This window comes from Podarcis filfolensis, assembly GCF_964270895.1.
Source record: "Podarcis filfolensis genome assembly, chromosome: 3".
NCBI lineage: Eukaryota > Metazoa > Chordata > Lepidosauria > Squamata > Lacertidae > Podarcis > Podarcis filfolensis.
In genome coordinates, this window is record NC_139606.1 from 118,071,057 (window position 1) to 118,092,802 (window position 21,746).

A 21,746-nucleotide genomic window follows, 5' to 3' on the forward strand; every position below is an offset into this window, starting at 1 on the left:
AGGAAACTGAATAGTTATTCAGGTCCACGTACCCAGTGGCATAGCGTGGGGGGTGCAGGGGGGGCCGGCCGCACCGGGCGCAACATCTGGGGGTTAGGGTTAGGGGGCGCAAATCCATGGGTTAGGGGGCGCAAATTACTTGCCTTGCCCCGGGTGCTGACAACCCACGCTACACCCCTGCACGTACCTACAGGACCGCCTCTCCTGGTATGCCCCACAGAGGATCTTAAGGTCCAGAAATGACAACATTTTGGAGGTCTCAAGTCGCAAGGTGGTTAGATTGGTCTCAACTAGGGCCAGGGCCTTTTCAGTACTGGCCCTGACTTGGTGGAACGCTCTGTCACAAGAGACTAGGGCCCTGCAGGACTTGACATCTTTCCGCAGGGCCTGCAAGACAGAGCTGTTCCGCCTGGCCTTTGGTTTGCACTGACCCTTATGTTTCCTTCCCCTTATGGTTTTGATCTATGGGCTACTTTTAAAATGAGGCTGCATTTTAAATTGCATTTTAACCTGTATTTTAAATTGGGTTTTGTTTTTTTGTCCCGTCTCCCCCATTATGTTTTACTATGATTTTATTGGTGTTAGCCTCCCTAAGCCCGGCTCTGGCTGGGGAGGGCAGGGTATAAATTATTATTATTATTATTATCTCTTCCCTATCCACTCACTCAAAAACATGTCTCTTTGCTCTTTGTTAAGCTTTGACCGTCCGGAACGGGGGGAACGTCCTGGTCCCCTGCTACCCGTCCGGCGTGATCTACGACCTTCTCGAGTGCCTGTACCAGTACATCGACTCTGCCGGCCTCTCCAACGTCCCCTTCTACTTCATCTCGCCGGTGGCAAACAGCTCCCTCGAGTTCTCCCAGATCTTTGCCGAGTGGTAAGTATTGGCAGCAAAGAGGTACCCCTTGGCTGGGTGGAGGGGTGCCTCCGACACAGGAAGAAAGAGGGTGGGAGAGCAAAGCTACTACAGTGGTACCTTGGTTCTCAAACTTAATCCATTCCCGAAGTCCGTTCCAAAACCAAGTTGCGCTTTCCCATAGAAAGTACAGTGGACGCTCGGGTTGCGAAGGTGATAATAATAATAATAATAATTTATTATTTATACCCCGCCCATCTGGCTGGGTTTCCCCAGCCACTCTGGGCGGCTTCCAACCAAATATTAAAATACAGTAACACATCAAACATTAAAAGCTTCCCTAAACAGGGCTGCCTTCAGGTGTCTTCTAAAAGTTTGGTAGTTATTTTTCTCTTTGACATCTGGCAGGAGGGCGTTCCACAGGGCGGGTGCCACTACCGAGAAGGCCCTCTGCCTGGTTCCCTGTAACTTGGCTTCTCGTAGTGAGGGAACCGCCAGTGATCCGTAGTGATCCGTGCGGGAGGCATGTTCGCAACCTGCAGCACCGTGTCTGCGCATGTGCGGGTTGTAATTCAGTACTTCTGCACATGCTCAAAGGGCGATTTAGTGCTTCTGCGCATGTGCGATTGCTGAAACCCGGAAGTAACCCATTCCGGTACTTCCAGGTTTCGGCGCGTCCGTAACCTGAAAAAACGCAACCTGAAGCATCTGTAACCCGAGGTATGACTGTAATGCAAAATGGATTAATCTGTTCCAGACTTTTAAAAGCAACCCCTAAAACAGCAATTTAACATGAATTTTGCTATCTAACGAGACCATTGATCCATAAAATGAAAGTGATAAACAATGTACTGCAGTCACACAATCGATCAGTCAGTAGCTGAACTGGGTTCCACACAATCACAAAAACAAAACAAAAAAGAGCCACAAAAATGCAAAATAAATAGTGAAAACAGACAGACCTCAGTGTAACACTCAAAACGGAAGCGTAACACTCAAATCGGAGCACATTTGGCTTCCCAAAAAAGTTTGCAAGGCGGAACACTTACTTCCGGGTTTGCAGTATTTGGGTTCCAAGTTATTTGAGTACCAAGGCGTTTGAGAACCAAGGTACCAATGTATTCTGAAAAATGCTTTTTTATAGGATAGGGCAGTGGTTTTCGACCAGTGTGCCATGGCACCCTGGGGTGCCCTGGGCAACACTGGCCTCTGTCCCTCTTTCCTTCCCTCCCTCCTCTGTTGAACCTCTCACATCTCTGCCTCTCCAAGCCTTGTGTGGCGCTTCGTTGCAGCAGCCCTGGCTCCAAGCTCCGCAGGCGAATGGTGCCTCTGGGGCTGGCCAGGGCGTGCTGGGTGCCAGGAAGAGGCAGCCTCGGAGTAAGCAAGCAAGCGGGCGAGGGAGCCCAGCCAGCCAGGCCGCCAGCCCTTGTTTTGGGGAATGGACGGACAAGTGGGAGGCTGGGCAGACAGGAGGGCACCAGGCTGACCCTTCTTCGTGCTTGCCCTGTGCAAGGGCTGCCTGGGAGCTGAGGGCCTGAATTTCCACCAATTCAGGCCCGACAGCGCCTGCTGCTGCCTCCCAAGGTGAGCAAGGTGCTGGCCTCGCGTTCACCGTTGGCCAGTCTCCGTCAGGCCACTAAGTCTGGGGGCATCCTTTCCCCAGGCCCCTGTGGGGCGGATGGCTCAGAGATCAGGGGCAGTGGCGGCGGCTGCCCAGAGGACTCGCAAGGAGAGAGGAGATGAGGCTGAGGGAATACTCCACCAGGGAGGGTGTTGGAAAAAGGGCGAGGGGCTGCCATCTCATTTATTTTTGAATTTGCATTTTATTTATTTGCTAACATTCTTATATTACATCGGTAAACGTTGTCATATTACATTACAGGACTTACTGTAATATAATTTCCAACATGTATACAAAAATTATATACAAATTTTATATACAGTTGTACCTCGGGTTAAGTACTTAATTCGTTCCGGAGGTCCGTTCTTAACCTGAAACTGTTCTTAACCTGAAGCACCACTTTAGCTAATGGGGCCTCCTGCTGCTGCCGTGCCGCCGGAGCATGATTTCTGTTCTTATCCTCAAGTAAAGTTCTTAACCTCAAGCACTATTTCTGGGTTAGCGGAGTGTGTAACCTGAAGGGTCTATAACCTGAAGCATATGTAACCCAAGGTACCACTGTACCTAGAAAGAAAATGAAGCAAAATAAAGGAAAGAAAAAAACAAATTTCCCCCCAAAATCATATACATACCAACACGCTAGACTTCCTGTCCATCCCGTTGTATATTCCTTTTTTTACAAATGAATGTACTCTTATTATTGTATATTTCGTAACATATCATCTAATACATTCCTATCTCAATATGTGCCCTTAGCCTTATTTCTCAACTCTGTCTCACTCCAACGTCAATCGAATACGAGCACAGATAGTGCACCTTTACTGTATTTTTGAACATATGTTTTATATCTATCCCACTTTTCCATAAATTTTTGTTTTGAATTGCCTCTCAGGGTATTTGTTAACTGTGCCATTTCAGGCAAGCGGGGGACATACCTGGGCTCCTGAGCCCCCCAGGTGGGCCGCAGAAAGAATGCAGTTGGTCAAGGGAACTGTGGACTCAAAAAGGTTGAAAAACTGGGATAGGGGGAACTGGGGATGAGTTTATGGGACCAAAGGAGGGTGGTCCTCAAAACTTTGGGAACTGCTGGGCTACACGATGCTGCCAGCTGCCAGCACAGAACTTCTCGTCTTGATTGGGAGATGTGAGCACTAGGTGGCAGTGCTGAACTGCAATGGGTTGTCAGATGGGTTTGTAAATCTGTCTTGTTTTTCTCTCTGTTTTTCCTCTTTCTCTCTCTCCCCCTGCCTTTCAGGCTGTGTCACAATAAGCAGACGAAGGTGTACCTGCCAGAGCCACCCTTCCCTCATGCGGAGGTAAGAGAATTGCCCTGCTCACCTGATCCCATTTCACGCACAGGAGGAGGGTGGAAGGAACGAGGGAGAAATTGCAGCCAGTTTGCATTTACAGTGGACGCTCAGGTTGCGAACGTGATCCGTGCGGGACGCACATTCGCAACCCGCAGCTGCGCGTCTGCACATGCGCAGGTTGCGATTCGGCGCTTCTGCACATGCGCGACCGCTGAAACCTGGAAGTAACCCATTCCGGTACTTCCGGGTTTTGGCGATCCATAACCCAAAAAAAACACAACCTAAAGCGTCTGTGACGCTGTGGGTTAAACCACAGAGCCATGGACTTGCCGATCAGAAGGTCGACGGTTCAAATCCCCATGACGGGGTGAGCTCCCGTTGCTCGGTCCCTGCTCCTGCCCACCTAGCAGTTCGAAAGCATGTCAAAGTGCAAGTAGATAAATAGGTACTGTTCCGGCGGGAAGGTAAACGGCGTTTCCGTGTGCTGCTCTGGTTTGCCAGAAGTGGCTTAGTCATGCTGGCCACATGACCCGGAAGCTGTCTGCAGATAAACGCCGACTCCCTTGGCCTATAAAGCGAGGTGAGCGCTGCAACCCCAGAGTCGGCCACGACTGGACCTAATGGTCAGGGGTCCCTTTACCTTTACCTTTAAAGCGTCTGTAACCTGAGGTATAACTGTAAAGGGCTTTCCAAAACAGTACAAGACCCAGGAGGCGACCCTCTTTCGGAATTCATGCTTCCCTGAATTTTGCAGCATGCTCTTCCAGCCAGCATCTGCTGGGGTAAAGCGTGCATAAAAAGGCATATGATAGTGACACGCATTTTAGGGGAAATTGCTTTGCAAAGATACGTAGTTCTGCAGAATTTCAGAAACTTCCAAAAATGTCTTCCTCCCTTAAAAAGAAAAAAAAAGTTTAGCTAAGAGTCTCCAGATGCAGAAAAAGTTCTCTGCCAATTGTCGCATTTTAAGGATTCTCCATTCAGTTGCAGGGGATGCAGTCGTTACTGAGAAGCCCTGTGGCCCTTTCTGATGATGCTATTTGGCGCCTTTCAGAGGGATGTGGCTGAAACGTCATTACTGGGCAGTGGTCGCTGCACTTTCTTTCTTTTTCTTTCTTTTTGCAGTTCTCCACATGTAGATAATTTGGGGGTTATTTGGAGTCCCCGGATATGAGAGGCCAGTACTGCCTCCTCCCATGTTCAGACCCATAAGTGCTAATATAGGCTTGCCAGATTTCAAGAAGTAAAAACCCTAGCATGGAAAATGGCCTTTTCCCCTCCCACTAAGGGCAGCCAGAGGGAGCGAGGGACATGAATTCAACCCACAGGGCACCTGCTTCCTTATCAACCTTCAAACGGAGGTTTGAAATTTCTGGGTGCGCAGACCCACACAAAATGAATTGCCCATGTATTTTGGCCTTGCCAAAGACGGCATCCTAGATTTCTCTTGCTCATTGACCTTCCGAATGCTGCAAACGAGGGACAAAAGTTGTTTTTTTCGCCACCGGTTTAATCACCGCACTGCTTAGAGATGCCCTTGACATCGATTCTCCTCTTTCCATTCATGAAAAAGGTCCACTTTCAGAAATATATGCTTATGAAGCGTATGCTCCATTATTTTAAATAAACGTTCGAGACAGATTACATCAGAAATACAGACCCTTTAAAAATCCAGTCCTCTCCTCCTCCATGAATTTGTCCTGTTTTAAAGCCACCCATGTCTGTGACCGCCACTGCCTCCGGTGGCAGGGAGTTCCATAGTTTAACTACACGCTGCAGGAAGAAGTCCTTTCTGTCCTGTATCGTCCACCATTCAGCTTCACGGCATTCCCACAAGTGCTAGTGTTCTGATTTAAACCGTGGTCTCCCAGGCCTTAGTCCAATACTCTGATCACTTGCACTGCGCTCAGTCGCAGGATTTCCTAGTGTCGGAGATGAACGCTTCTCTCTCTTCTTCCTTCATGCCACGAACAATTTTATCAAACTTCCATCTTTTTTAAAGGTAAAGGGACCCCTGACCATTAGGTCCAGTCGTGGCCGACTCTGGGGTTGTGGCGCTCATCTCGCTTTACTGGCCGAGGGAGCCGGCGTACAGCTTCCGGGTCATGTGGCCAGCATGACTAAGCCGCTTCTGGCGAAACCAGAAAACGCCGTTTACCTTCCTGCTGGAGTGGTACCTATTTATCTACTTGCACTTTGACGTGCTTTCGAACTGCTAGGTTGGCAGGAGCAGGAACCGAGCAACGGGAGCTCACCCTGTTATGGGGATTCGAACCGCCGATCTTCCGATTGGGAAGCCCAAGAGACTCAGTGGTTTAACCCATAGCGCCACCCGTGGGGCATAGGAATTCATTCATTCCCCCCCCCCAAAAAAATAGTCCGGCCCCCCACAAGGTCTGAGGGACAGTGGACCGGCCCCCTGCTAAAAAAGTTTGCTGACCCCTGGTCTAGATGACCCTTAGGGTCCCTTTCAACAATTCTATGATTTTAATAAGCCTTTTGAGATTAAAGGTAAAGGTACCCCTGCCCGTACGGGCCAGTCGTGTCCTACTCTGGGGTTGCGTGCTCATCTCGCTTAAGAGGCCGGGAGCCAGCACTGTCCGGAGACACTTCCGGGTCACGTGGCCAGCGTGACGAAGCTGCTCTGGCGAGCCAGCGCAGCGCACGGAAACGCCGTTTACCTTCCCACTATAAAGCGGTACCTATTTATCTACTTGCACTTTGACGTGCTTTCGAACTGCTAGATGGGCAGGAGCAGGGACCGAGCAACGGGAGCTCACCCCGTCGCAGGGATTCGAACCGCCGACCTTCTGATCGGCAAGTCCTAGGCACTGAGGTTTTACCCACAGCGCCACCCGCGTCCCGCTTTTGAGATTATGTGCCTTTTATTCAGTGTGTTTTGAGGTGAGGCTTCCTTTCAGGCGAGTCAAGTCCCCCAGCAGGCTCACCCAGGCCACCTTCGGTGGAGAAAGAGCTATCAAAACCTGCTGCAGAAATCTCATCCTTCCCTTACTAATCCACAGGCAAATCTGACGGCATTTATGGCATCTCACAAACCCCGCTTTCCTTCTTGTGGGAAATGCCCTCCAGCACCTCTGAGGCAGGTTCTGCTTCCTTCGGGTTGTGTCTGAAATTTCAAGAGCTGCTTGCAGGGGTCTCTGTCTCTCCCTCTCCCTCTTTCTTTCTTTCTTTCTTCCTCTCTCTCTCCCTCTCCATGAAATCCACATTTTGAAGTATAATCCTCATCTAGCACGTCCTTCGCTGGGCCTCCGACTCCCGTTGCTGGAGGTAACGCTTAGATCTTGAAGAGCTGGCCTTGGCAGGCTCCGAGGAGAAATCTCTTCCACACTTAATTACAGGCACACTTGCAAGAGGGAGGGCTTATTAACTCCCAGCGTGGCTCGCATGTGCCCATTTAGATTTCTCGCTAGGAAACGAGCGCGTGTGTGTGTGTGTGTGTGTGTTTTCTGAGCAGCCATCTTGTAGAAAGAGGAGGGCATGCCAAATAGCTCATGAGACTCCCACTCTTGGGGCTGTGGGTTCGAGCCCCACATCAGGCAAAAAAAAAAAATCCTGCATTGCAGGGGATTAGACTACATGGCCTTCAGGGACCCTTCCAATGTTACGATTCCACAATTCTACACTGGCCTCTCAAGTGGTTTCCACTCAACCCAGAACCCAGCTGATAACTGTCAGATACCAGGGACGCGGGATCCTGCCTCAATACGAGTCAGATCATTGGTCCACCCAGCTTAGTGTTAGCTAAGTTAAACTGTGGAACTCCCTGCCACCAACCTAAAGGTAAAGGGACCCCTGACCATTAGGTCCAGTCGTGGCTGACTCTGGGGTTGCGGCGCTCATCTCGCTTTATTGGCCAAGGGAGCTGGCATACAGCTTCCGGGTCATGTGGCCAGCAGGACTAAGCCGCTTCTGGCGAACCAGAGCAGCGCACGGAAACGCCGTTTACCTTCCCACCGGAGCGGTACCTATTTATCTACTTGCACTTTGACGTGCTTTCAAACTGCTAGGTTGGCAGGAGCAGGGACCGAGCAACGGGAGTTCTCCCCGTCGTGGGGATTCGAACCGCCGACCTTCTGAACGGCAAGCCCTAGGCTCTGTGGTTTAACCCTCTTGCCACCAATGGCTTTAAAAGAGGATTAGACAAATTGATGGAGGAGGAAAGGGCCACTGATGGCTAGTAGCTAGTGTTGTTGTTTGTGCTGTGAACAGCACAATTACCCAGAAAGTTTTATAATCCCCCCCTTTTTTTTACTTTTTATATTTCTTTTTACTTTTTTTAACATATCATTTTCAACAGTAATTAAACATACTTTTACATCTCATTCAATTTTTTTTACTTCCATCAATCCTGCCTGAAAATTTTCCAATCTAATCTCTTAGTATGCATTTCTTATCTTCCCTATTACATTTCAAACTCATAACCAAAATCTCTATCTTTTTCCACTTCGTAACACCGTATATTTCTCCTTACAAAACTTCTTGTAGCCCTACTAGCGTAATTTGTTGATTACAGTTGCTCTTCAAATAATTCATATACTTCTTCCAATCTTCTGCAAATCTCTGGTCCCACAGGTTTCGAATCCTTCCTGTCATTTTGTCCAATTCTGCATAGTCCATTAATTTCGTCTGCCATTTCGTCGGAATTTCTTCTTGTTTCCATTTCTGGGCTCACAATACTCTTGCCGCAGTTGTTGCATATAAAAACAATTTAACATCTTGCCTATTAATGTCCCGAGAGCCAGCATGGTGTAGTGGTTAAGAGCAGTGGACTCATAATCTGGTGAACCGGGTTCGTGTCTCCGCTCCTCCACATGCAGCTGCTGGGTGACCTTGGGCTAGTCCCACTTCTCTGAAGTCTCTCAGCCCCACTGACCTCACAGAGTGTTTGTTGTGGGGGAGGAAGGGAAAGGAGAATGTTAGCCGCTTTGAGACTCCTTCGGGTAGTGATAAAGCGGGATATCAAATCCAAACTCTTCTTCTTTTTCTTCTATAATACCAAGTAAAAATGCTTCTGGTTTTTTAAAAGAATGAAAGTTTTATCATTCCCCTCAATATACAGTACAGTGAAACCTTGGTTGTCAAACAAAACCCGTTCCGGAAGACTGTTCAACCTCCAAAACGTTTGACAACTGAGGTGCAAAGGGAGAATGTCAATTTCAGTGGTGAATTTTGGGTGGGGACACATCGCAGAAGCCGTTCGACTTCTGAGGAGCATTCAAAAATGGAAGCATTTACTTCCAGGTTTTCGGCGTTCGGGTTCCGAAACGTTCATCAATGGAGACGTTCGATAACCGAAGTTCCACTGTATGATTATCGCTATAACCTTGGTTGCTAATACACGGGCTTCCCTTGCAAACTGAAAGAGTGTTTTCACATCGATTGTATAACTACTATTTTAAATCCATCGAGACGAATTGCTCGTTTGGATCGTCGCTTTATGCTTTGGAATGAATTAGCGTGCGGCTGTTTTTGCAGGGACGTATCAGCACGTGTTTTTGCCGGGACGCTTTGAACGCGTTTGCGTGCAAGAGAGGCACGTGAGCCGATTCCATAGGTAGCGATAAATACCTTGCGTCGAGTGTGGTGCTGGAATGTCAATAAAGGAAGAACGGGGGAAAGGAAAAGGAGGTTTCTGACAGCCTCCCTTCTCTCCTTCCAGCTCATTCAGACCAACAAGCTCAAACATTACCCCAGCATCCACGGAGACTTCAGCAACGACTTCAAACAGCCCTGCGTGGTCTTCACGGGACACCCCTCACTCCGGTTTGGGGACGTGGTGCATTTCATGGAGCTGTGGGGGAAGTCCAGCCTTAACACCATTATATTTACAGGTAAGAGCCTGGCTGGGAGAGTGGAGTGCAGACTGACTCCAGCTACAAAAGCTGAGGCTGTTGAACAGATTCTTGGGCTGGAGTATTGTTTACAGCGGGTTGAGAGAGCTTGTTGCTGTTACCGATATTATTGTTGTGTCTTTAGTTAGATCTTATGTCAAAGCGATAAACAACTACCTGACATTCAGAAGTCATCTTAAGGCAGCCCTGTTCAGGGAAGTTTTTAATGTGTGATATTTTAGTGTATTTTTGGTCTCTGTGGAAGCCGCCCAGAGTGGCTGGGGAAACCCAGCCAGATGGGTGGGGTACAAATAATAAATTATTATTATTATATTTGCGTGTGTTTTGTCCGAATCCCTCTCTCTCTCTCTTTCCATTTACAGAGCCCGACTTCTCCTATCTCGATGCCCTGGCTCCATACCAGCCCCTGGCTATGAAATGCGTTTACTGCCCCATCGACACCAGGCTGAACTTCATCCAGGTCTCCAAATTACTCAAAGAAGTCCAGGTACACCAGGGCAGACCTCTCTCCACTTAACGGGCCTCGCTGCAGAGCTAAGCTGGGCTTTTCCCACTAAACCAAGGCTAGGGCCTTCCAGGGCCAGCGATGGTGGGACGCGGCAGCATCTCAAAGGCCACAGGCTCCCATTCCTGCCCCAAACACTTGGCCATTTCCAAAACACAGTAGCTGTGCGTTGTAGAATCATAATTGTTGAACAGGGGGTGGAAGGTCACCTGGCCCAACCGCAGATTTGATGCAGGTGGCAGCCTCTGCCTGAAGATCTCCAGCCCAGGAGAGGCCACTTACCCTTCCTAGGCAATGGGTTCTATTGTTGAACCTATCCGACCGTCGTCGTCAGAGCCGTCTTTCCCATAGGGCTTAGTGGTGCGTTGCGCCAGGGTGCCGGCCTCTCAGGGGCGCCCCAGGAAGCAGGGGGGCTGTGCGGCTTTGCAACCATAAGGCTGGCAGGCGTGCAGCTTCCCTCCCAAGCCTCCTCGAGAGGAGAGCAATCCCCGCAAAGGCTTAGGATGGAAGCTGCGCCCCGCCAGCCATAAGGAATGGGGGAAATGTATAACTTATCTTAAAGACCATTGTAAACAGTTAGAATTGTCACTAGGACTGGAATATCACTTGCCCTTTAAGAGTGAATTCTGGACACAACGGAGATCTAAAAGATTTGGATTGTTCTAAAAGATGCAGGAGGAAATGATGAATAATAGGACCCACAAAGGAGAGGATGGAAGTACAGGAGATTTTTATGATCTATGTTCAATATATGATTGCAAAATTTCAATTTGAAAAACCAAATAAATAATTTTTATTTTTGAAGAAGAAAGAGATTCTTGATTTGATACATGTAAACCGCCTTGTGATCTTTGGATGAAGGGCAACGTATAAAATAAATGTCATAAATTATAACAAGGCATCTACCCCAGGGGCTTACAGATCCGGGCATGGATGTGTGTCTGTCCCTTGACTCTTTATCTTCCTCCCTCCCTCCCCCCGGCAGCCTCTCCACGTTGTTTGTCCGGAGCAGTACACCCAGCCCCCTCCCACCCAGGCCCACCGCACGGACTTGATGGTCGACTGCCTGCCCCCACCCATGTCCTACCGCAGAGCCGAGGTGCTGACGCTCCCGTTCAAACGCCGCTACGAGAAGATTGAAATCACGCCAGAGGTGAGTGAAGACAAACCAAGGTGTGGGGTGGAGGTGTGGGGCAGGGGGGAACTGTCAGGAACTGGAATGAAAAGGAGGGGGAATGGTGGAGATTGCCTCTCGCTTCTCCTGTAGCTGACAGGGAAGAGGGAGGCCGTGTAGAATTACAGCCAAACTATGATGGAGAGAGGGACGCGGGTGGCGCTGTGGGTTAAACCACAGAGCCTAGGACTTGCCGATCAGAAGGTCAGCGGTTCGATCCCTGCGATGGGGTGAGCTCCTGTTGCTCGGTCCCAGCTCCTGCCAACCTAGCAGTTCGAAAGCACACCAGTGCAAGCAGATAAATAGGTACCGCTGCGGCGGGAAGGTAAACGGTGTTTTTGTGCGCTGCTCTGGTTCGCCAGAAGCGGCTTAGTCATGCTGGCCACATAACCTGGAAGCTGTATGCCGGCTCCCTTGGCCAATAAAGCGAGATGAGCGCCGCAACCCCAGAGTCGGCCACGACTGGACCTAATGGTCAGGGTCCTTTACCTTTATGAAGGAGAGAACGAGTCAGAGACAGGCGAGCAGCCAGGTTATGAGGTGTTAGGAGAAGCCAGGAGGGGCGGGGAAAGAGCAGCCAGCAGACACTGTCAGGAGCTCATCCTACACTCGAGTAGGACCCTGGCAGAGACACATGCCCGACTGGCATGTTCTCTCCCTCCTGGTCGATCGTTCGGGAGCTTCAAAAGCTTCCTTCAGCCTGAACATCACAGCAGCCGATGCCAACAGACACCGGCACACTTAGGGATCCACAGAGTGTTCGCAGTTTGCGTAACAGACCTCAGCAACTCAGCATTTTGGCTAATCTACTTTATTTACATATAAACACACACAGAGCACTGCAACATGGCTCCCTCTCTCTCTAGCATCAGACAGCAAAGAGAAAGGACAAAGGACAATAGTCCCACTTGACGGAACACAGTAACGCAAACATCCTGTCTCCACCACTTCCCACTCTGTGGAGTCAAAACATACACCGTCATGCGATAGACAACAATCCCATGACTACAATCATGGAGCAGGAATTCTAACAAACACTTCATTAGACAGCATCAGATCAAGGATGTCCAACAGGTCGATCGCGATCTACCGGTCAATCTTGGGGTGTCACTGGTCCTGATTGATCGTCCCCAAAAAGACAAAAATAAAAAAGCTCAACCACTTTGGGTCTTCATCCCCAGAAAAGCTCAACAACTTTGGTCAATCCAATGGGTAGATCACTGCCAGTGGGAGCAGTCTCTCTGGAGTTGGATATCCCTGGCATAGATGATCCGCTGTCCCCCTAAAACGTGACGTTCGTTAAGGGTGCAGGAGCAACAGACACAGGGGCATTTGACCACAGGGGGCCTCCGTAGGTTCAGATTCTGTTGGGAGAGAGGGAAGGGCGAGGAGCCAGAGTGAGCAACATCCCTGACCGTGAGGACTTTGTCTCTGACCGTGAGGACTGAATTAATCATAAGTAAGGCACGGGTGGCGCTGTGGGTTAAACCACAGAGCCTAGGACTTGCCGATCAGAAGATCGGTGGTTCGAATCCCAGTGACGGGGTGAGCTCCTGTTGCTCGGTCCCTGCTCCTGCCAACCTAGCAGTTTGAAAGCACGTCAAAGTGCAAGTAGATCAATAGGTACCGCTCTGGCGGGAAGGTAAACGGCGTTTCCGTGCGCTGCTCTGGTTCGCCAGAAGCGACTTAGTCATGCTGGCCACGTGACCCGGAAGCTGTACGCCAGCTCCCTCGGCCAGTAAAGCGAGATGAGTGCCGTAACCCCAGAGTCGGCCACGACTGGACCTAATGGACAAGGGCCCCTTTACCTTTTAAGAACTTTCTTGTTTCCTCCCTGCTTCTTGAAACCATCAGGGGTGGAGGGAGGGAGAGAATTCCTCAAGCCTGACAGGGACGTAGTGAGGAACCCAGGGGGCTGCCTTATCCTGCACCAATCCCTTGGTTCCTCTAGATCAATGTTGTTCACACCAGCCGGCAGCAGCAGCTTCTCTGGGATTTCAGGCACGATTCAATACCAGCCCCGAACCTGGGGATTGCACCTGGGCCCTTCTGCACGCAGAGCAGGTGTTCTCACCCTGAGCCACGGCTCCTCCTCAAACCTTTGGAAACCAGGGTCTTCACACCGACACAGGATTTCAGGCAGGACGTTCCCAGACCTACCTGGACATGCCAAGGATTGGGACCGCCCGCTTTAGTTACAATTCCTACAAGGACACGGGTTGGACTATCGATGACCCTTGGTGGCTCCTTCGAGCCATATGATTCTGTGCCCACTGGCTGGATAATCACCTTGTCGTGGTGAATGGGCTTGCACGTTCCTGTGACCCTTGTGAGTGAAGAAGAAGCAAAGATCACACATGTCGAAGCAATGATTCTTCAACATCAACTTTGCTGGACTCGTCATGTGGTTTGGATGTCTGATTGTTGTCTTGTGACAGCTCTTCAGATATCTGAAGATGACCATCATTCCAGTACAGTGGTACCTTAGTTCTCAAACTCCTTGGTACTCAAACAGCTTGGAATCCAAACACTGCAAACCCGGAAGTAAGTGTTCCGGTTTGCGAACTGTTCTCGCAAGCTAAACGTGCTCCGTTTTGAGTGTCAAGCTTCCAGTTTGAGTGCCACACTTCCGCTTTGAGTGTTACGCTGAGGTCTGTCTGTTTTTGCTATTTATTTATTTTTTGCATTTTTGTTTTGGCAGCTCTTTTTGTTCTGTTTTTGTGACTGTGTGGAAGCCAGCAGTGGCGTAGCGTGGGTTGTCAGCACCCGGGGCAAGGCAAGTAATTTGCGCCCCCTAACCCGTGGATTTGCGCCCCCTAACCCGTGGATTTGTGCCCCCTAACCCTAACCCCCAGATGTTGCGCCCGGTGCGGCCGGCCCCCCCTGCACCCCCCACGCTACGCCACTGGAAGCCAGTTCAGCTACTGATTGATTGATTGATTGATAGTGTGACTGCAGTACCTTGCTTATTGCTTTTATTTTATGGATCAGTGGTCTCGTTAGATAGTAAAATTCATGTTAAATTGCTGTTTTAGGGGTTGTTTTTAAAAGCCTGGAGCGGATTAATCAATTTTGCATTACTTTCTATGGGAAAGCACACCTTGGTTTTGGAACGCTTTGGTTTTGGAACGGACCTCCGGAAAAGATTAAGTTTGAGAACCAAGGTACGACTGTAATGGAATGATTTAGAGGCTAGCCTTGCGTGATCTCAGAAGAATCTGATGGAATCCAGTTCAGCCTCTGATCTAAAGCACTTCCATCTTCCTTGCAAACAAACTTTGCACCACTTTAGAAAGAGAGCCCACAAGCTGAAACTGCTCCCCCCCTTTTATTGCAGCTCAAAGGGGTGTCATTTAGCACAGGGTGTAAAAACTCAACGCAGAGCCCTGTGTGCAATTAACTAGCTTCCCTAACGAACGCAGGGCTTGCCCCCACTGCTGCATCTCCCTATCCAATTTAGAAGGGAGTGCCGATATGCTCATTTGCATTTAAAGAGCCCATTTGCCTGAATTGGAACTCTGAGTCCAGGAGCGTTTTTCTAATTGGGAAAATAATTGCCCCCCTTGCAGCAGACTCTCCATGTACTTAGCTGTTCTCGAAATGTGCTTCTTTCTCTGGTCCCGTTAAGCCGAGGAGTCATACAATGAGGTGGTGGTTCCTTTCGGTGATGGTGGGGGTTGCACTGAACAGTAAAAGTCAGCCCCATACAGAGGGAGCCCACTGGGCTTATGAATGGGCACTACCTAGGGGTGGGCTGTACCCCCTATGTTTAATTTCCCAGTGGGAAGATTTTGGTTTGCTTGAGAAATTCTTGACACCCATGGAAAAATACCTATTCGTTCCCGCTTTGTATTTCTTTGACCGAATCAAAAAGTTGCCCGAGCAGAGCCATTTCCACCTGGAAAATACACTACAAAACTTCCCTCCAAACCCCTGCTGTTAAAGCTATATGGGGTTTTGTGGTGGCAGCTGGGATCACTACAAAAGTGATGGGCTGAGCGCAGGAAGGTGCCTTAAACATTAGGGAGAACTTTCTGACAGTCTTCTTTGGCAATCTCGTGTAGCCAAGTAAGATGGTATTCCATGAACACACTCTTAACAGTGTGTCTGTGATGGTGGAGGCCAATTCTGGATCCACACGTCCTTCCACGGTGGGGACTTAGGTTTCCAGGTGCTCTGTCCCAGCTCCTGCCTACCTAGCAGTTCGAAAGCACGCCAGTGCAAGTAGATAAATAGGTACCACTGCGGCGGGAAGGTAAACAGCGTTTCCATGCGCTCTGGTTCCCATCACAGTGTTCTGTTGCACCAGAAGCAGTTCAGTCATGCTGGCCACATGACCCAGAAAGCTGTCTGCGGACAACGCCGTCTCCCTCGGCCTGAAAGCGAGATGAGCGCCGCAACCCCATAGCCGCCTTTGACTGAACTTTACCATCCAGGGGTCCTTTACCTTTACCTACCTGATCACGGTGAGAGTTTGCCAAGCGTGCCTTCCTCTTAGCACATTTCTCCCTTTCGTCCTGAGTTCGAGCGTCTTCAAAGCCCATGACACCTTTGGGAAAGGCTGTTCTCCAACTGGAGCGCTCACAGGCCAGTGTTTCCCAATTGTCGGTGTTTATACTACTTTTTTAAAGATTTGCCTTGAGAGTCTTCAAACTTCTTTTGTTGATCACTAGCATTACGCTTCCCATTTTATGATTCCTGACTTGCACGGGGTCAGACTGGATTGCCCCCTGGGGTCCCTCCCAGCCTTACGATTCTATGATTCCGTGAGTCAGACCAATTTTCCGCCCAGCTCAGTGGTTCCCAAGCCCGCTCAGTGACTCGAGCTGTTCAGATGTGGGTCGCGATAATCTCCCTGCCCATCCTTCGGTGCCAGACAAGCCGCCCGCCGCCATCATCCCCCTTGCCTGGCAAGTGCCTCCGCCGTTTCTGCTGTGTCCTTGGGAAATTAACTTCTACGGGTTTATGAAAGCCTAGGCAAAGGCACCTCCCTGCTTTATTCCTTAAACGTTTTCAAGCGGCCCTGGAGACTCATTACGGTCCCTGTAGCAGCAAAATGGCTTTAATGATGTCTGTGATGAAAGGCTTTTTAATAAAAAATTTAAAAGCCTCCGCTCGGCATACCCAGCCCCCGAAAAGGAAAGGAGGGGGGAGGACAGATCACGCTTGCCCATCTACCGCAGGCCGGATCCTCTGCTGTTCCCACGTTCCTTCCAGGCCACAGGATACAGAGGTTCCAGTTTGCCTTCGCTGGACCTCTCTCTCCTTCTTCCCCTTCATGGCAGACCCCAGTGCAGCGCTGCTGGGAAACATACTGGGAAGCCAACATCGAATAATTAACAACTCATCAGCGAAACAACTGCAATCTATAAGACTCCGTTAAACAAAGCAACAGCTGAGAAATAGGCCGAGCGTCACAATTAAAGCAAAAGTCTTTTTTTTTAAATTGCTTCATTGATTGTAAAAAAAGAGAAAAAAGTCAAGGGGGAAAAATCAAAGGATAATGCAAATTACAAAAAACAAGTTAATTTCTTACAACACAAGTTCTACTATGACTTCCAGTCACTCCATTGAGGGTCTTTTGAGTAGTGCACTTTTCATTATCACTCCATACTTCTCCCAATTTTTTTATTTTAAGAAGGTTTTCTATGTTCATACAGGGGTCAGTCTAAGCCTGCCAGAGAATTCACATTTTTACAATGCCCTTTATGATATTTTCTGTAAACGTCCCACTCTCTAATAAACGTTTGTTCTGTATTATCTCTTAATTTTTCCCATCATCCTTGCTTATTCTGTGTATTCTAATATATGACCTCAGGGTGGAAAGAAAGAAAGAAAGAAAGAAAGAAAGAAAGAAAGAAAGAGGTGGCAGTTGTGCAAATAGTCCCTTTTCGGATGCTTCCAGAGTCCCTGCATGCTTTAAAAGTTGCATTCTGTGGGAGGAGTGGTGTGCATCCTACTGGTTTTCAGGAAAATCAAATTGCCTGATTGCACTTGAAGTGGCTAAATTTGCTCCTCTGTGTGTGTGTGTGTGTGTGTGTGTGTGTGTGTATAAATTGGCTCCATCTTTCTTTCTCCAGCTTGCAGATTCGCTGGTACCCACTGAGATGAAGCCGGGGATCTCCTTGGCGACCGTTACGGCTGTTTTGCACACAAAAGACAACAAACATGTGCTTCAGGTAGGGTGTGAATACTGGGGTGCTGGGGGGGTTGGGTGAAGGCCGCTCCCCGTGACTCCGATCCCTGGGGTTTCCCAGTTAGTTAACCAGCAGTTGCGCTCACCAAACCCCAGCAAAACCCCTGAGACAAAACGTTCCTCTTTTTTGTGTGTTCTGGGGTTCGCAAGAGAAGCTGAACCCCTTACTCAAAATCAATTCCATTTTGGAACAAACAGCAGGCAGCCGAGAAGGACCCTGGGGATCAAGCCTATTAATTTTTATTGCTGTTTATTTGACTTGTGTTTCTGTGCACACACACACGATAAACAGCTCAGAACTAAGGTAAGCTGAAAGTACCCTTCACCCCCTAAAAAATCTCCACAACGCACAATTAAAGCGACAACGTGGTTTTAAAGCGAGAGAAGGCAATCCCTTTTTATATATCGGGCTTCCACAACCTAGCACCCTCCATGCGCTTCAACCATCTCTGAACAGTTTTCAGAAATAAAACCATAAAGCCATATATCCATCTCCTTTTGCAATGACAGCTCCCCCCAAAGCCCCCTCAGCCTCAAGGGGGCAAGAAGAGGAAGCGGGTGGCAGATGAAGTTCCGGAGCTGAAACCCGTCAAGCCTTTGCTGAGTGGCTCCATCCCCATGGACCAGCTGGTGCAGACCCTGGAGAAGGTAAGCAGCAGCTGCCTTCACGGCCAGAGCACCGAGGAGGCTGTTTGCACCTGTCTGCCTCGAGAGACAAGGGAGTGCGCCTCCGGGGGTGAGAGACAATGGAGTGCGCCTCCGGGGGTGAAGTCAAACTGCTGTGCCAGCAGCACCAAAGGGACCTCCCTGGGGTGCCAGCCTGATGGGCAGTGTGTCTGGAGGTCCTGCGCTGCTCGGACAACAAGACCCCCCCTCTCGGCCTCACTGATGTGGGCCAAAGGAAAGCAGAGCAATGTGTTTGACACCAGCTTGGTGGCAGGAGTTGCAGGAAGGAGGCATACAAGGCTAAAAGCCAGGGCTGTCCCCATCTGCAAGTTTCCATCAGGAGGAGCATAGAAAGAGGACAAGGTCCTTCAGTTTGTTAAGATAAAATGTATTGGGGAAAGAAACTACTTTTGCCATTTATATGGACGTTTAGTGTTCGTTTTTTTAGGCTTGGTGATATTATCTTGTGTTGATTGCAGCAGTCATTGTATCACCACCCTGTTCATTGTTTTATAAATATAATTCAGGCAAGGGGCGGCCGACCCCTGTACACCTTTGTTCATGCTGAGTTGTAGAACCGAAGAGTTGGACAGGGACCAAATGCAAATCCTCCCATTTGCCACACTACCTCTGGTTTGCCAGCTGAGCAACCCCCCTTCCCTTTCCCCTGTCCCTCTGCAGCACGGCTTCAGCGACGTGAAGGTGGAGGACACGCCGAAAGGCCACATTGTGCTCTTCCAGGACGTGGAGACCCTCATCCGCATCGAGGAGGACTCCACGCACATCATGTGCGAAAGCGACGAGGCGCTCCGGGTGAAGCTGCAGGACCTGGTCCTCAAATTCCTGCAGAAGTTCTGAGGCCTCGGCCTGCCTTGGAGTCCGGCCGTCCCCCCACAGCAGGGGCAGAAAAAGGAAGGGGCTGCTGACCCAAGGGGAGAGCAGAGAGGCTCGTTTTACAATGGCAACGAATTGCACGGTTCTCCAGAGTGTGGTTGCCGGGGCTGCCGTGCCATTTTGAAAACCAGGAATAATTAAACAGGCACAATTTTTCCACTATCGTGACACAACGATGGAGGCAGCTATCCCATATCACCCCACCCCAAATGCAGACACCACTGGGGCATTTTGTAGAATTTCAGCAGGCTGCTTAGCGGACCTCCATGGCCCCCGGGAGAAGTTGGGGGGGGCAGGGGAGGAGACACAACTTTTTGTAAACAAACAAACAGATAGTGCTCATGGACCGCATTTCCTGTTCCATTCTCCAGAACGTTTAACAGAACCCTTTCGGACTACAACTCCCATCAGCCCCAGCGATCATGGGGGAGTTGTTTACCAAAATACCTGGCAGGTACCAGCTTGGCAAAAGTTGAATTAAAGCATTTTCTCTCCCCACCCCCACCCCTATTTTGGAAGGGAGCAGCCCCTATTATTTCTAAATGAAGTATTTTGCTTTTAGATTGTTTGTGACGATGCATTTCTGCCGCCTGTCAGTTCTCCTTTGTGTTGTAATACTGATTGTTTACTCAAAGCAATGCTTTTTTTTTTCTAAAATAAAACCGAGAGACCCGGTCATAGTTTATCCCTTTTTTATTAAAAGAGACCACCACCTTATTACTGTGGGCTTCCAAGACTGCATTGGGCATCAATAAAGGCTTTTCTTAAGGAGTGTGGTCAGATAACCAGCTCTCTGGTGTTTTGAAGTAGCGTATTTTTCGCTCCATAAGACGCACCTGACCATAAGACGCACCTAGTTTTTAGAGGAGGACAAGAAGAAAAAAATAATTCTGAAAGATACAGTGGATGTATGATTTTTGTGGTTCATGCTGTGGCCACAGACATGATATGTGATTTGATGGTGAGTTTGGAGTAGCCCAATGCAAAAATCCTGAGGATCCATGTGGATCCGTGCTTTGTAACCACGTTTTTGCGCCATTGCGGCCCCACGAAACAGTGGATGTGTGGTTTTTTTGGTGCAGGCTGTAGCCATGGACATGCTATTATCTGATGGTGAATTTGGGGTGACCCAATGCAAAAGTCCTGAGGATCCATGGGCTTTTACCTCCCCCCTCCCAGGCAGCCTCCTTTATCGCTAGAGTCCCTTATCTCCCCTCCCGATCGCTTGCCGATCAGCTGCTCAGCGGCTTTGTTTCAACACCCACTTCCCTCTTTCGGAAAAAAAAAAGCACGGTCTGCTTTTTGCCCCTGGGCAATTCGGCTCCAGGGACGATGGATTCGCTCCATAAGATGCATAGACATTTCCCCTTACTTTTTAGGAAGAAAAAAGTGTGTCTTATGGAGCGGAAAATAAGGTAGTTTCAGGTCCTTTCTGGATCCTGTGTAGTATGTTCACGGGGAGGGAATTCCAAAGGGTTTGGGGGCCACAACAGGAATGCTTGCTACTTTCCTCCTGGTCCAGCAGCCTCTTTGCACATCTAGGCTCCAAATGCATAATGAGCTCCCCCAACGAACGAAAAGAGAGACCATTATGGAGAGATCAGGCCAGAGTGATTGGCGGCTGTGGGAATAGCCAAACCTCGAAGCCACCATCTCATCGGCCTGCCTTGCAAGTGGTGACACCTGTCTGAGTCTTGTATTAATCGCCTGCCTAATAGCCTCCGATTTCCCTCTGCCTTATATATATTTACAATTTCTAATCACAGCCATATTTTACTGCAACCTGCTGTCAAGGCAGCAGCGATCCTTCACTGGTTGACTGCAGAAGTTTCGTTCTGTCGGTAATTGATGGCTTTTGCTTTCCACCACTTCCTTTCCTTCCTGGACGCCATTCATTATTAACTGCAGGGCAGAGAGAGAGAGAGAGAGAGAGAGAGAGAGAGAGAGAGAGAGAGAGAGGTGGGGAGGAATAATCCAATTACATTCCAAGTTTTAACAGGCTTATTCCAGAGCCCCGGGAATTCTGGATTTGTGCACATTGGTGCTCATTAGCTCTCACAGGCTCCCAGCTGCCACTTCTTTCAAAAAGCAAGGTGCTAGTCCACATGGAACTGAAGGCAACGGTAAAAATGTGGAGACAGGTTTGTGCCTGCATGAGTGCTTCCCCCGCAATCCATCCTTATAACCTGCTAGGATAGACATGGAAGCAAGATGTAGGAAAATGTCAATCATAGTTCAGTGGTCTGGATCCAGTATTTTTGCATGTCTGTGACTGGGGAGCACCGTCCTCTTCCAACAGAGCAGTAAAACAAACAAAAAAGGAGTTTGTACTCTTACTCTAGTTTTACACTGTATGGGAAATGTCATCTCCTTTTTTGACATTTAAAAATTGTGCTGCACGTGCCAATATGGTTGATTATCTCGTCACAAGTAGAGATGGACCAGTTTTGTGACTTACAACACCCCTGAAATGCAGCGCAGTGTTAGTACTGCCAGCTATAGGTGGGGCTCGAGGCCGCTTTGCCTTTCCAGCCAATTTAATTTAATTCCACACACGAACACACATATCCCAGCCCAAATCCAGTGTTCAAGCAGCACAGACAAGTTGCATATTCCAATATTTTAAAAGAGGAAATGCGTTATGTGCAAAC

General features: G+C 49.1%; 1 protein-coding gene across 1 annotated transcript in view; it reads left to right on the forward strand.

Moving 5' to 3' along the window:
• INTS9 (integrator complex subunit 9) overlaps nt 1-19,773 on the forward strand; it is a 63,046-nt gene extending 43,273 nt beyond the window's left edge. Inside the window, exons 10-17 of the mRNA XM_083605164.1 lie at nt 697-877; nt 3,733-3,793; nt 9,468-9,639; nt 10,023-10,147; nt 11,151-11,318; nt 17,420-17,518; nt 18,046-18,183; nt 18,883-19,773. Of these exons, the coding sequence (XP_083461290.1) occupies nt 697-877; nt 3,733-3,793; nt 9,468-9,639; nt 10,023-10,147; nt 11,151-11,318; nt 17,420-17,518; nt 18,046-18,183; nt 18,883-19,059 (1,121 nt within the window). The 3' untranslated portion in view covers nt 19,060-19,773. The remainder of the gene's footprint in view (nt 1-696; nt 878-3,732; nt 3,794-9,467; nt 9,640-10,022; nt 10,148-11,150; nt 11,319-17,419; nt 17,519-18,045; nt 18,184-18,882) is intronic.
• Nucleotides 19,774-21,746: the final 1,973 nt, after the last annotated feature.